We start from the raw sequence: 16,212 nt of genomic DNA, 5'->3' as shown, positions 1-16,212 counted from the left end.
GTCATGACAAAGACAACTTGTGGTAATGTCACTTTGATTGTTTGGGATGTCCTTATAATGACAAGTTGACATTAACCAGGATGACATTACCAGAAGATGTCTTTGTATCTATCATTATGTCAACTTGTCATTAACACAAAAAGAGGTGCATTTCTTGTTAATGTCAAGTTGTCATGACAAAGACATCTTCTGGTAATGTCACTTTGATTAATGTCAAGTTGTGATAATCAGGACAACCCAAACAATGTCAACTTGTCATTACAAAAACCCGAATGACATGTAATGACAGCAGTCATAAACGTTTATGACAGGTTCAAGACCGTGTCATGTCATAGTTATGACAGCGTCATGTCACTCTCCTTCAGTGCTACGCACTTTGTAAATTATGGTCACGTTGAGAGAAAAATAAACAATAAGGCAGGGTTTGCTTCATGGCTCCACCCTCTCTTCCAAATATGGTCACTTCCGGCCCCCGAAAACAAGACAACAGCCACAATACCAAACTTAAGGCTCCAAACGGTAGACCACAAACCAATAGGTGACATCACAGTGGCCATGTCCACTTCATACGGTCTACGGTGTAGCCAAAAGTTTACGAAGTTACAAAATATGATCCTGAATTTAAAGGAAAGTTATATAAAATGATGCCCAATACATGATGCAACTATAACGTTACACAACATGGAGTCCTAGCTTTGAATATTTCACTCAGTGTTAGTATCAGAGAGCTTCAGTACAAAAACAGATTATATAATGCAGACAATGCTGTCAGAGGAGTGGAATAAGATCATTTGAAAAACAAAAGTAAAAGTAGAAAACTATGTTGACAAGTTTGACATTATTAACTGTTTTGTTATTAACTGCTAGACTGCCAAGTGCATTTTTCCCAAGAGAGTTTTGCCTAAGCTGCAGTGATTGGCTAGTACAGCATGACGTGATTGGCTAATACTTGTCACATCTAAGCGTCAAGGTCAGAGGTGGTTAGGGTTAGGCCAAAGAGGTCATGGCTTGGGCAGTGCCATGGAAAGAGAGTAGAGTGGGACGAGGCAGAACACTCTTGGGAAAAAAATGCATCCAACACTCTCCCATTTGTTTCATAATGTTATATAAAGCTATCGGCTAACTTAGCTTAGCACAAAGCCAGGAAACAAGGACACAGCTAGCCTGGCTCTGTAACGCAGGTAAACTGAAGTGCAGCTCGCTGATAGATCACCGTTCGTCAGGACCTGCTGGTCGCCTGCCAGCTCGTCCTGGTTATGCTGATTGCCAAGATTTAATACATGTTTCATTTTGTTTATTTACAGAACACATCAAACAATGCATTATCAATATACAAATAAACTGTTCACATGTAGCATGTTATACACAGAGGCACAGCATTGTATGAAATAAGTATGAGGTACAGATAATAGATAACAAATGAACAACTGTGTACATATTAAATTTAAAAATACCAACAGAACTGTAATGTGGCTGTAGGTCCCTCTCTGGATAAAATGGCTGCCCAGCACAAAAGTTAAGAGGAATTATGGTCACAATCTCATATATGATGTCAACAAGCAGTCAACTGGGGTAATAAATGGCTTCAGTCGAGCTTTATCTTGGTCCCAGAGTGTACTGTGTATGTCACTGATGGGGTAGTCAAATCCTAAATTTAATTGTGCAACACTGAGTGCTTGTCTTTCTTCTCAGGACTTTTAAAACACTAAATTAATTGTAGCATTTGTGCAATTTATATAGCAGCCTGTGTCCTTTTTAAATTTAAATGAAATGTACAAAATGGAGGATACTGATTATTTTTGATGCTCAAACACTGCAGAGCTGTTAGAGGCCGTGACTCCTCCAAAAGGGGGCAAAACAGTAAAAATCTGGCAGCTGTGAGCGAAATGCCACTTGTACTATCCTCTACACAAAGTACTGATGTGTTTTTAACCAACTCATGTCAAATCAATATATATGTGTATATATATTAGGGTTTAATTAAAATATTTTTCTATGCTTTCTCTCATGTCAACACACACGCACACTTTTACTAAACTGTCGCTTTAAAAGTGGTCATATTCACATACATCTTAAGAAGAAAATTATTTAACAGGTTCAGAGAAGCCACATTCATGCTGCGCATGTACAGAAGGCGTGGTTTAAAAAAATAAAAATTTACATTGCATAGATAAAATAAGATAATCCTGTACGAGATGTAGCCTGTCCCAGAAACACAAAACAAACTATACATACTTGCTGCTCTGCTTTCCCACCATCTTAAACTCCACAACAAAATACTGCATGCTGGACAGATGCAGCCCGGAGGTGCTTCTACACTGACTACAACTTTACAATATGTTAATAGCTTAAATGAAGTTTGTTTTGGTTAAATATTAGAATAAAAAACTTACATGCAACAAGGTACGGTTTTCTTGATTCGTCCATAAAAATGCCACACACGTTTAAAAAGAGCAGCTTTTGTGTTATGCACTTAAAATATGATGAGAATAAATCTAACTGTGTAAGACATGACAGTTGGATACACTTATGAATTTGCTGTTTTCTTACTCGGTTCATTTTACAGGAAATTAAAATAACAGCATAAAAGGGATTCATACGTTGCTATTGAAAGATGTAATGTCATTATGTACGTAATATCCAGTTAATATCCAGGGTTACCGTCACCATCTTCAATCCTTACATTTAGTCCTTTGTTCAGCCCTTCTTGGTAAAAGTCTGTCCAGGTGATCAGCTCAGCTCAGTCCAGGCCTACTTACTCTTCTGCGAGCCGATCATCACCTTGGAAACAAAGTTGACAATGGCACTTGCTGGCTGCTCTGGGTCATGCTCCGCAAATAGGTGACACACATTGTCCATGGAAGTGCCAGTTTTCCTCGCCACAAAGCCAAAGATCCTGCAGAGGTGAAGAAAAATACTTAATAGCAGCATTGTCATCTGCCTCAGCCTGACCAGGTTCCTTTAAAAAGAACTGCTTCAGTGCTGCTTTGCTTGCAATGTAGAAATAATAATCATTTACTTACTTTGCTGAAGGGCAGCCATCTTTTTTCCACCTGTGGGCAGTAAAAGGAGGATTGTTACTGGCTTTGTAGGACTTTCCAACTTCACATTCAAAATTAATAACAATGTAAAAATAAAATAAAATAAAATAAAATAAAATAAATAACTTGGCCTTTCTGTGATTTTCTAGCATACATTTTAAAATACCACACCTGGCTGGAATAATAATAATAATAATAATAATAATAATAATGATAATGTAATAATGTAACAAGCTTCTGAAAAACCCTTAAACCCTTTAAATCAGCGATACTTACTTCCTATCTTGAGGGTCCAATGCGCAATATATGACCGTATTAACATTGTAGTGCCTCCTGAAGAACAGCCTATAAGGAGACAGAGGGTGGTTACTGTGATGTGTGAAGGTTGTGTGAGAAAATATTGACACACTTGAATATATCACTATAACGTTTTGTGAGACTGTGTTGATTCTTTAAAACACTATTGATTTTAAAATAATAGTTTACATGCAAAACTTTGTGGCAATACCATTTTATGCAGATGATGGTGTGTTCTTTATACTACGCAGTTTTCCTAACATTATATGACAAAAATAGCAATATTTTGCCCTGCTTACAAAGTTGCTTATTAAATCATAAACCTTGTATCATGATACACATTGTACTGACACATTCTCGCCGAAACGCAGCCCTAGTGTGCCTGTGTGTTACTCACTTCCTCTGGTTGTCAGTGAGGGTGATTCCCTGGGAGGACACCTTGAAGTGAACTACAGTGGAGGTCGGTGGAGGGTTGGAGCTCAAAGACATAGTGGTGGCTTTCTGCACCGCCTGGACGCCTGTTAGCGACTCCATCTCCACGGAGCCCAGGTACCACACGTTACAGGCTGCAGGAACACACAGACTGTCAAATTACACCTGGAACCCAACTGCTTAACTGAAATAACTGTAAAGCATATGTATTTATTCCTTGGAAACTGTCTTGTTTTTCCCAAATGATGAACAGATTTTTAGGTGTTCTATTATCTCAAATGGCTTGATAAATAGTGCATATAGGTGGCGTATATGGGAAACCAAAATTTGTGTTTGGCCTGAGCCCCAAATGTTTGCAACATGTGGCTCCGCCCCTGGTATTCAGTGACAAAGTCTCCCAATCCATAATAACAGGACTGTGTGTCAGTCTGAGTTGCACACAAGGATTGTGCCCGTATTTATGTACAGTGCCATCATTGCTTTCTCATAGCGTCTATTCAAAGCAAGTGACCTTAGACGCCTCATTACCTGCACCCTGTTTTAGCAGCTCGGCAGCAGAGTTGGTGACAGATTGTGAGGTAGTCTCCACAACATCTTCAAGAGGATCTGTGAAGGAGAAAAGCAAAAACGTCAGCTTCATAAACAAATAAAATGACTAAACAGCCAGACAGCTAAAGACAGACAGATACAGAATGCCACAAAAGCTAAATTTAGTTTATTTTCTCTTCTGACCGTAAAATTAGGTCTGTAATTGTGTGTTGAAGGTTCACCTCTGTCAGGTATGATGAGTTTGCAGGGCAGGGCCAGTGGTGTGATTGAATGTTGGCAGACCAGAGCAGTTAAGCTTCCTGCAAAACAAAAAGATATAATATTGATATTACAGTGAGATTTGAAGCTTTATTGACACATCACTTACTTGTCTTTAATATTTTACTGCAAGAATGCACATGATACTGCTTATATACATACACAAGTAAGACAAAAATCAACATTAAAACTGTAAAGACGAGGTTACAGTTTACGTCTAGTGATGCAACATACAGTACTGTCGGCTTAGTAAAACTTTTGTACAAATATTTACATTATTGTCAATAAAATTAGACAGCAACTAAGTCTTTATTTCTGAACCTAATCCATTCCAATCTTTCCATTTAATCTTCTTTAACTCCTTGAGAATGAGTGGGGTTTTTTTTTTTTCCATCAAAAATATTTCCTGTACGATATCTAACCACTGTCTAAGGTTGATCGGTTTCAAGCCTGTTTCTTGTGATGGCCTTTGTGCCAGCTGTGAGTATGATTTTGACCAAGTAATTAATTTCCCTTTGCAGCACCACTTAATTATATTGCCATAGCATAAAATGTAAAGTTTCATAGAGATTATATATGTGCTAATACCTCATTCAGTACTTAATTCCAGGCTCTATTTTTAGGCAAGAGTGCAATGTTTACACTGCATGACTTTTGCAACTGTCACACAAATATTTTCATACTATATATTTTAAAAAAAGAAAGAAAAGAACAACAAAATGCAAAGATGTTACCAATAAATGCATAAAAACATGCAACTACAATTTAGGGAGGAAAGGAATAACTGTTCTAGTTAAAAGGGGCAGATAAAAAACACGCAACATGTACAATAAGGTGCATTAATCAGTCATGTTATGCTGAAGACAAAATTATCTACCAGCAGCCAGTGGTACAATGCACCAAAGACCAATAGAGGGCAGTATGGTGTGTGAAGTCTTTCACTGTGTGCAGTGTAGCCAAACAGCCAGTAGGGGTCTCTGTTGTTCACCAGCTGCAAAGCGAAGGATTGGTACTCACCAAAATAGGGCTCATTGGGGCAACCCTTCAACCGCACTCCTTTCTGTGTACACTCAATCAGGAAGTGGCGCACTAACTCATTCGACAGGTCACCTCCTGTTAGGAAGAAGGACAGATAGAAGATGCATGAAGTGATGAATTCCTCGTAATAGTCTGTGGTCTGTTTTAGCATAACTGTCCTCCATCTGACACCCTAGATTCACTCTGACCTAAATAATAGCTCAAAGCATTTATCTCAGCACAACACACAATTTCCCAGCCTTGGAGAGTTACATAAAACATATTAAATCACACACATTCAATCTCTTCAGAGATTAATGGGATTATGATTCAACAGAAGCGCCTCTGAGGGGGCAGGGGAACTCTATGCGAGGAATGTCCCGACACAAAAGCTTAGAGAAAGGCCCGCTCCTTAAGACGGGTTGGGTTTCACACTTATAAGGAGCCACAATGCCCTAAGCTGAAAATGTGGAGAAGGGCCGTGTCATGATGTCACCACAGGTGCCGCTGGACTGCGTAGGGGTGAAGGCAAACAAAAGGACAGGTGTGAGTGGGAGATGAAATTAAAGGGTTGAGCGCTGTGGTGGGCCAGTGCAGGAAGGGCAGGAGGGCATGCTTTGTGGCCTCCTGTGCTGCTTTTGATGGAAAATATTCCTCATAAATAGTTTCTGATGGACATTGTGTGGGATTTTATGTCCTCTGGCCCTGAAAAAAGCAATGTGTGAATCTCTACAATCGCTCAATCAGCCTTTGTTTCCACGTTGAAGCATGGCCAGAGAATGTTTGGCCAGATCCCTTTAGAGACATTGTTTTCTTTCCCAAAAAATCCCTCCACGTTACTTCCTGAATATGCTAAACAAACACACGACGGCGTAAAAAACCAAGCGGCCTGTTTTGACCCCACTCTGGATGTTACATCCCCATCAGACAGAGTTATGTGGGGCAGACAGCTTCCCAGGAGAAGGCCCCGGGATCAGAGTTGGCTTATGGACCCGGCACATCCTTTGTTAAGGGGTGAAACATTAGCTGTACATCTAAGACTATCAGGCAAAAGGGGTCTGTTTGGCTTCATAATGATAATGCCCAGGAGAGACACACAGTGAAGAGCTCTCACACACAACACACTCTCATGTTCCAGCATTAAGGCGAGTACAGTAGGCTGTAACCGTAGATGGCTTTGTGATTGTGTGATGAATGATTCCCAGGAAATCTGTACTACTGGACCAATCTGTGATGTCTTTACCGTGATCATTGAAAGAATAAGTGAACCTTTTGTGTTTGTTTTCTTTCTGTCTACACACTCAGTGGGCACACTTTTAAAGTTTGGACAGTGTGGGGAGAGTTTCCCCCGGCTTCCAGTCTTTATGCTAAGCTAGGCTAACCACATCCTGACTTCAGTTCTATATTTAATGCACAGACAGAGAGAGGTATCAATTTTCTTGTTGAAAGCCAGCAAAAAAATGTATATTTCCTAAAATATTAAAGGTCCCATATTGTAAAAAGTCAGAGTTCCTTATCTTTTTTTCTTATAAAGCAGGTATAGGTGCTACACAAATACTATAACACTATCAAAAAGCTTAATGCAGAGAAACATACACAGTCCATATTCAAAAACTTTGCTTTTGAACGAGCTATCAGGACTTATGTCAAGTTGTGATGTCACAATTGTACTATGTAGATCGTTTCCAACTTGAACACAAACATTTTCAATGGATCCCTTGTATTTCCTGTTGGAATGTTAATGCGGTAACTGACAGCCAGGGCCAGCCCTGGGCATAGGCAGTAGAGGCGAACGCTAGTGACGGCATCATCCATAGAGGGCACGACAAACGGGGGAAGAAAAAAATCAAAATGTTTATCTTTTACTATTTTTTACTGATACTATTACTATTATTTTGAAATATTACTTAAGGCCACAACAACATAACTAGACCATAACTAGGACCCGCCTAGGGCACCAAATGTGCTAGGGCTGGCACTGCTAACAGGAAGTCAACAGGGACCAAAGCTGTTGCCATAGCTATAGAATAGCATCGAAACAGTCTGTAAAGGTAGAAAGTGCAGGTACAGTTGCTGTTATAGTCGTTCCACCGGCTGCAATGACAGAGCCAAGAGCTGAGAACCGGAAGACCTGGAAACACTGACCAATCAGAGCAGTCTGGGCTTTTTTGGTAGGGGGACTTAAAGAGACAGCTGCTAAGCTAGCCGCGTTTCAGACAGAGGGTGAATACATATGTTCCAGAGAAGACAGTATGAGAATAATTAAGTGTTTTTTGAACACTGAAACATGCAAGCATGTTCTACTGGAAACCCTAAATACAAGTAAGAACCTGAAAGTGAGCAGAATATGGGACCTTTAAAGTCTTAAGTATAAACTTTGCTCTGATACATGCAAACAATAAGGCTTCAGTGACACTTTTAATAAACTGGATCGTATTATTTGAAACCATAATGGTATAAACCAATCATACCTTTCTTGGTCTGTTGGAGGACTGAGGGTGGGGGAGTCGCCACCTTCATTGCCAGTCCATAAGCCCCTCTGAATGAGTGGCTGTCCCGCACGATGAAGCAACCAGGCTCCTTGTCCTTCAAGACTGAAATGGCTGAGAGAAGAGATACATAACGGTGAAGTGGCTCTATAATTCTGTTTGAGAGTTTCCTTTCTTTTATTACTTTGGAACAAAAGTGGACACTGGACGCCTACCTTGATCCCTTGAGATATCTGGCTTGTACCAGAATTTTGATGTGTCCTGCACAAATTTTACAGTGACCTGCTTGACAGCCAGAACATCTGGAAAACACACAATTATCAGCCAAACAGTCAGTACAGTATTCACTTGAGTGGGCTGAGCAAGCCATGTGACACCAATGAGGACATTAGCTTCATATGGGGGCCGTAGTTTACCTGGCAGAGGTGAGGCCGTGCCCAGCGCCTGAGCTGAGAGGTCAGGCAAAACGTTGGGGAAGGGGATACTCAGGGAGCTCCCACTGTGGGGACTCGAGAACCCACTGAGGGCTGGGGACGCTGTTCCCAGCGAATGCTCTCCATCTGATGTCCTCTTCTTCTCAGGCAGAAGTGGGGGTTGCAGCATCTGGGGCAGCTGCAACTGATTATGCCCATCCATGGAGGTCAAAAGTTCCCTGTCCATGCCTCCATTCCCCAGCAGATTAGTGTTTGGACAGTCTGTGCCATAGCCGAGACCTGCGTCATCCTGCTCGTCAAAGCTTTGAGCGGGACTATGGCTGAGAGCGTAGCGAGCCATGCGGCTTCGCTGGCTGCTTCGGGGCGAGCTGTGGGCGTTGGGGGCAGGGTGGATGTGGGGGTGGTGCAGGGGAGGAGAGTGGTGGCCATAGTCCAGCGACATGGAGTGCGGCGGTGGTTGTCTGGTAGAGGGGTAGCTGCTCAGGGACGAGTGGCGGCTCAGGACGGGATGCTCTGGCCAGGGCTGGTTTGTGGATGAACTGAAGTTATCAGAAACAAATAAACGTCATAAACATGGAGTCAACAAAGATTAGTCAAGTTCCTATTCAAATGTAAAACAAATTTTAATCAAACATCCATAAAATCTATAAAAGAAAATGCTAACTAATGCACATGTGCATCCAACTTCAGGAGGTGCATCAAGATAAACTGTTGATGCCACTAATTCTTTCATCCGCTGGCACTGAACCATTGAAGAAGATAACTAAACGAGTGCCGGTCAAATCTCAAACAATGGAAAAATATGGAAAATGTGATGGAAATATTGCATTTATTTTGCAGCAGCTGGAGTCGGAGAAAACTCAATTCACTGGGCTGACTGCTGGCAACTTTTAAGGTGGAACATTAACTTGTAATGTTTTTCAAAGCATGAGTTGATGACATGAATCCATCAGCACACCTTAAATTTCACTGTTACAACTTTGACCATTCCATTAGTTTTTATATGACTCACTTAGGGTCTAGGTACCATGTCTGAAGGGTTACTTTTGGTTCCAAAGGTACCATACGGAAAGTGTTTGATGGAAACGGGGCTAAAAAAAAATGGTGAATGTGGCACAGAGGTTCTGGATAGGACAGATCTTTACCTGTCTGTCCACTTAAGGGTCCCAACCATTGAGGCAGAGTGTGTAGCACTTAGCGCCCTGTGGCAGTTGATGGAGGAGTCTGGTAAACCGTCAACTCCAACATGACTGATCATCTCTGGATACCCCCGGGGATCTGTGTGAGAGAAAAGAATTGCAGAGAGTGAGTCGAAACAGACTTTAAAAACTAAAATAAGCATGAACAAAATGCTACGATAAGTAGAACTGTATAATGCAAAATCCCTCGGGATACAGCTCTGAATCCTGTCCAGTATCAAACAATCAATACTGGAGTTGAAATGAAATAAAAACGGTCCACATGGCCTTGAACCCAGCCATCATTCAAACCCAATCACCAATTACCCCTGCCACAAGAGTCACAGAGTCAACAAATCAGACTCCACCGAAGCTAGAAATTAAAAGCCCTTCAACATAACTATCTAAATGCTTCATCAATCATAGCCTGGAGACACTGCCAGCCCTGAATCTAAAAGCTCATGTTCCAACCTCTGCTTCACAGCGAAGTTCTCTCTGGGTTACTTTAAGAGGTGTAAAGCCGAAAGAGTTGATGGTTTCTTGTCCCTATTTCCCCTCTGTGTACACAGAGACACTTTCATGGGAGAAGAAAAGTGTTTTGTGTCATGCCTCCTGACCAACAGTAACCATGGAGATATGGCAGGACTGAATGTGGTGATTCTTGCCTGGGTGTCTGAGGTAGTAAGAGGCACAGCATGGGCACAAATCTGCTCCCAGGCCCTACAACCTTTAGGCATGCTGTAGATCACTGTAGCAACAAGTCTGTAAGAGGTCAGAGTGGAATGGAAATGAGAGGAAAAGTGAAGTGTGGAGAGATTATCTATGTGTGTATAGGTGGTTAAAGACACGTATAATCTTCTGTGATAACACTGAGCCAAAAACATGCCAAATAAAACACAGCTAACTTAATGGGATGCTTTGTCAATGGGGACCCTATTGTCCCATGGTTTGTCTTCAGTGTCTTTGTGTGTTCAGATGATAATTCTAAGTGCCTGAAAACATGGAGAGGATCCCTACAGAGATAGGACCTTATGTATACGAGTAAGATCCTTTTTGTTTAACCAGGGACAGCCTCGAAATCACCACCACCAATTCCCCCAGACTCCCCCCGAGTTTGCATGTTCTCCCAGTGTCAGCGTGGGGTTTTCTCCAGGTTCTCCGGCTTCCTCCCACAGTCCAAAGACACGCACGTTAGTTTAACTGGGGACACTAAATTAGCCGTAGGTGTGAATGTGAGTGAGAATGTTGTCTGTCTCTATGTGTCAGCCCTGTGATAGTCTGGCGACCTGTCCAGGGGTACACATCGCCTCTCACCCAGTGTCAGCTGGGATAAGCGGTTACAGATAATGAAGCAATAGCCCTTTTTAAATAGGAATTGTGCAAATTTGCAGGAAAGCTCAATCAGTCTTTTTTCAGCATTGGCAGTATAAAAACAAAATCGGGGAGTGCAGCAAAATGCTGCCTACCTACTTTTGTTCATACAGAATGTGCCTTTTTCGGGGCAATGGGGGGCGTGAGCAAGTAACAAAACGTGTAGCTCAGCGTGTGACGTAAACAGTGATGTGTTCCGAGGGAAGCCACAGCTGGTCAGTCCTTCAGCAATTCTCTTGTAAGTCGGCCCGTTCTTTACCGTCCCCGTCATCTGACGGTTAATGGCCTCTTCGTTTGCGAGGACAAGGAGGGTGCGCAATTCCTTGTCTCCCCAGTTGCTCATCTTTACAGTGTCTGTCAGGTTTGTGTTTTCCTCTTGCTACAAGCTGCTCATTCCTGCTATCAGCTGTTTCCTGTTTATCCACCGCCAGACGATTGCACGTGCGGCGTCATCAACAGCTCCTCCCACAAGTCATCAACAGCCCCTCCACTGGCAGAAGGGCGCGTCGTCCTTTTTAAACTAAAAAGGTTCCGCCAATATGACTACCGGAAAATTGGGCACCTTGGATCAACTCGCGGGCAGCACGGTGGTGTGGTGGTTAGCACTGTCGCCTCACAGCAAGAGGGCCCTCTGTGCGGAGTTTGCATGTTCTCCCCGTGTCAGCGTGGGTTCTCTCCAGGCACTCTGGCTTCCTCCCACAGTCCAAAGACATGCAGATTGGATTCAGTTAACTGATGACTCTAAATTGTCCGTAGGTGTGAATGTGAGCGTGAATGGTTGTCTGTCTCTATGTGTCAGCCCTGCGATAGTCTGGCGACCTGTCCAGGGTGAACCCTGCCTCTCGCCCAATGTCAGCTGGGATAGGCTCCAGCCCCCCCCGCGACCCTCAAGAGGATGAAGCAGTTAGAAGATGGATGGATGGATCAACTCGCCAATCCGGCTCTGTGTGTCTAAACGCTCGCAGCTTGCCTGTGTATAGAGCCGGCATATTTTTACATCTAACTAAGTGAATTAAGGGTTTATTTCAACCAAACCAGAGGCAGTGATTGTTGAAACTGTGGGAAGATGAACCAAGATGTTTTTTGTGGGGGTTTTTTTTTGTTTGTCAGCTTTAAATAAAGTGTGTTTTGTGATAATACAATTACTGCTTATTGAAATGGAGTCTGGTGGCAATCACAATTTTGAAGCCGTGTCTGGTTGAACCAAAAGGATCTTACTTTAAAGGTAGGATCTGGAGGATTTTCAAACAAAACAAAATATAGACATATACAAATGAAATCCTGCTTAATCATCACGTATGGGCTTCTACTCATGTGTGGTGGTGACTCTGCTTGCAGAGCTCCTGCCCTTTAACTGTATTTTCATGTTTTTGTGAGCTCGGACCGCTTCTGGGCGGAGATTTCCCCAGCCAATGAGAGAGCGCAGGTGCCGTGCCCAAGCGTGTCCGAGTGTGCACCAGCGTGAGCCTTGCCTGAACCTCTTCTGTGAAGCCTTCTTCCGTACCTCCGGGCTCCGTACACCCGGGAGAGTTGAGCCTGATAGGAGGGGCCAAATTTGAATGTGTGTTTACAAACAGCAACTGGAAAATCCTACCTTTAACAAAAAGGTCTATCTCTGTGGGAATCCTTTCCATAATGTTGTCAGACTCTTGCCACATTAATACCAATCTGAAAATACCAGTCGGAACCTGTCAGTGGCAAAAATAAGCATTTTTATGGGATGTAAATTGATGATGAAAGCATGACCCAAGGTTGAAAAATACCAAAGATACTCATTAATTTAAATGGACAGGTGCTTAATCAATTACATGATCAGTTCTATGATACATTATATCTTGTAACATTGAGTAAACAACACAAAAAAATCCAAAAAAATCAAAGGATTTTGGAATTTACATCAAAGTCTTCAAATGCTAGTGCTTCAAAAAGCTATAAATACACAACTCTTCCCATCTCTGACAATCTTATAGCCGGGGCGTGTTCCACCTCAGATAAACACCACACAGAAAACCATCCACACAAAAGGAAACAAAACAGACTCAGTGTTAATCTAAAGAACAACACTGCTATGTCTAAAAAAAAGTTCTCTCCCTGGGCCGTGACCACGCAGACATTCTCCAAAAACCAAACAGAAAGGGCAGAGACTGTTCAGGAATCTCCCTTGCTTTTCGCATTTATGAGACGTCTTTGTTTTCGGCCTCAGTCTCAAAACCGCTGAAATTCCACAAACAATGTCACCATTATTAGGTAAAGCAAGAGGGACCTGAAAGAGCTGCGTTCTAATGAGATAGAGGATCCAAACATGCAGTCGGAGGGCACACATGAAAGAAGACGCTCGCAATTACCTCACACTCACAAGCTTGTCTTTTTGTCACTCACTAGCTTTAATTGGTTGAGTGGAAAACGCAAAGTTAAAAGAAGCTCGGGGGGATGTTAGGAGTGTTGCACAAAGGAAACAGTCTTAAAGGGGTTTTTTTGTAACTTGGTCAACTGTTTAACTTCCTATAAGGTGCCTCAAATCCAGACGAAGAAAAAGGTCACAAGATCCGTATTTTTAGTTCACAATGGAATGACATTTCTGCATTTTAAATATATACCGTCAAATTACATGGAGAATTGTCTTCTATACCACTGCTCTGTTTTCCAGTGTCTATTCTTAAACACTGCCTTTAAGTTCACAGAGAAAGACCGCGTTCTTCCCTCAGACTGAAGAATCGCCACAACAGATTCATCTGTTATACATACATGTGAACCTACCGTGGTCTGTTCTGTAGCCTCCGTGAGACTGCATGCTTGGAGCTGTTGTTTGCCTGAGGTGAGTAAATTCCGACATAGTTTTGACTGAAAACACAAAGGAGACGGGAACATTTAATCAAACCTCACAAATGAGTCACAAGTACATGCAAAATCAAATGATAAAAGAAACTTATTTACAATGAGACAGGAAACAGACGGTACTTACCATAAGGTGTTGGTGGAGAGATGGGGAAGGCGGGAGTGGGTGGAGTCATGTCACTCCCGGCCTCGACACCGCTGTCCATGTCTGGGCCCTGGGCCCTGTAGTCAGTACTGTCAGTCCTGTACAACATGGGGTGCTGTAACAAACAACACATACATGTAACCAAACACACAAGATATGATGATTCATTAATGTGAAAGCTTTATAAACGCTGTATGTACCTGAGACTGTGGCACACAGGGGGAGTACGTCCGCTGACCCCTGTACTCCTCTGGCCCGCTCCACCCTGAGTTACAGAAGCCTGGGTGATCCGTGACATCGCTTCCTTGACGACTCAGATTCCGCGTGACACCCACGCGCCCTTCACTGGACTGGACAGCTGGATACACATAGATAGACAGGAGCAAGCATGTCATTAAACAGTAACAGATTTACAGGCAGCACTCATTTCAAGGAAGTACATTACTTGACAGTGAAAGGAAAATGCCAGCACTTTGAACCAACACTGCATTTTCTTCTTTTCAAGGTACTTTACATGTCCATTGACTCTAGAATTAAAGGGATAGTTCACCCCAAAATCAAAAATACATATATGTAAAACTTCAATTAATAGCCCAGGCTACTATTTGCTTATATCGCTGAAATCAACAGGCCTTCATTTGGGACAGGCCTTTAATTCCTTTCACACAAAACTGTTAATCAGCAAAGATGGGAAAAACAATCAAAGTGTTTGTTTACATCCAAAGAACTTCTATAAAAATGAACTACTTGGCATTTATTTGTGAATATGTGTAGTCACGCCAGGCTAGTAAAAGGGACTAAGCTTTTAATTGAGTTTTACGGTATTTTTCCTCTTACCTGTGGTGTTATTTATCAACTAGATTGTTTTGATATGAGTTGCCAAGTGTTTGAGATATCAGCCATAGAGATGTCTGTTCTCTCAAATATACTGGAGCTAGATGGCACTCAGCTTATGGTGCTCAAAGTGGCGAAAATCACATTTGAAAAATTCAACAGCAATGTGTCTTTCCAGAAATCATGACCCAGTTGCTCAGGATAGTCCACAGACCTTGTTGTGAGCAGTTTTGTGTAGGAACTATTTTCTTTCGACTTAACTACACCTTTCAACTGTATCACGGCGCAGAGGGAAGCGTGCATCTACAAGATGTAAACCTGATGTAAACATTAGCTGATGTTACAGCCCAGCCAAGGAGAACACCATTTATTTTGAGATTTTACACACCAAATGTCTACAGATTGATAAATAGCACTACAGGTGACAGGAAAAATATGTATCTCTGATTTCGAGGTGAACTGTCCCTTTAAGTCACAGGGTAGGGTTGGGAAACATGGTTAAATAAATGATCGCAATATTAACAGGTATTTTCTGATATCAATGACATATGTATTCAAAGTCACAGTGAGGACATCAAACTGATATTCAAGACAATTAAATATGTTCCACTACACTCTTAGTAACACCCATACAAGATCATATCATCATAACATCATTCAGCTCAGTTCATTAATTATAATTCTGTTTTACTGCACTGCATTAAATCAAATCGTGTGCTCTGACAATCACGCTAATTTCAATTCACATGTTGATGTAAACAAATGAGGTAAACTGGTGTGGCTACTTCAATGACTACTCTCTTGGTGACATCTGAATTTAGTGCGTCCATAAAGTGACAGCACCACACTGCCAACCCCGGCGTCCTGCCTGCAGTCCTGTTTTGAGAGGACAGCTGAGGAATGCCAGGGGTCTGGCTGGTGGGCTCGATGGTGTGGAGAGTGTGTGTGTGTGTGTGTGTGTGTGTGTGTGTGTGTGTGTGGGGTCAATGTTGTGACGACTCTAAAGAGTGCTGCCACTCAGCACCAGGGTGTTAATTTGAGCCCTCCCAGCTAGCTTTGACCTCTCAGCCCTGAAGAATGCTAATGGTGCAGAAGTGTTAATGCCGGGGGATCATTACTCACTTTGTCTGGGGCAAGTATGGATGACACAGACAGTTATGTGCATGCATGGCAGAGATTCTCAGAGCATGCATCACAGTGCTTACATTTTTTTTTTTTTTTTTTAAGATTTTATACAAGAGGTATAAGTCACAGTCATAAAGACAGGCAAGCGTGGATCTGAATGGTGGAGACAAACTCTCTTTCTCTCTGATGAGTCACATTCAGCGCCAT

General features: G+C 42.1%; 1 protein-coding gene across 2 annotated transcripts in view; it reads right to left on the bottom strand.

The window, feature by feature from the left end:
* Positions 1-1,959: 1,959 nt before the first annotated feature.
* LOC125902086 (tensin-3-like) overlaps positions 1,960-16,212 on the bottom strand; it is a 43,700-nt gene continuing 29,447 nt past the window's right edge. For both annotated transcript variants that reach the window (XM_049598205.1, XM_049598206.1), the window contains 14 exons: positions 14,247-14,404; positions 14,029-14,161; positions 13,824-13,907; positions 9,663-9,795; positions 8,500-9,056; positions 8,299-8,385; positions 8,066-8,197; positions 5,595-5,690; positions 4,541-4,618; positions 4,299-4,376; positions 3,736-3,904; positions 3,318-3,386; positions 3,024-3,053; positions 1,960-2,896 (listed from right to left, as the gene is read on the bottom strand). In XM_049598205.1, the coding sequence (XP_049454162.1) occupies positions 2,752-2,896; positions 3,024-3,053; positions 3,318-3,386; positions 3,736-3,904; positions 4,299-4,376; positions 4,541-4,618; positions 5,595-5,690; positions 8,066-8,197; positions 8,299-8,385; positions 8,500-9,056; positions 9,663-9,795; positions 13,824-13,907; positions 14,029-14,161; positions 14,247-14,404 (1,949 nt within the window). In that variant the 3' untranslated portion in view covers positions 1,960-2,751. The remainder of the gene's footprint in view (positions 2,897-3,023; positions 3,054-3,317; positions 3,387-3,735; positions 3,905-4,298; positions 4,377-4,540; positions 4,619-5,594; positions 5,691-8,065; positions 8,198-8,298; positions 8,386-8,499; positions 9,057-9,662; positions 9,796-13,823; positions 13,908-14,028; positions 14,162-14,246; positions 14,405-16,212) is intronic.

The sequence above is a fragment of the Epinephelus fuscoguttatus genome, linkage group LG15 (genome assembly GCF_011397635.1).
Source record: "Epinephelus fuscoguttatus linkage group LG15, E.fuscoguttatus.final_Chr_v1".
Classification (NCBI taxonomy): Eukaryota; Metazoa; Chordata; class Actinopteri; order Perciformes; family Serranidae; genus Epinephelus; species Epinephelus fuscoguttatus.
This window is presented reverse-complemented; position numbering and strand designations above follow the sequence as displayed.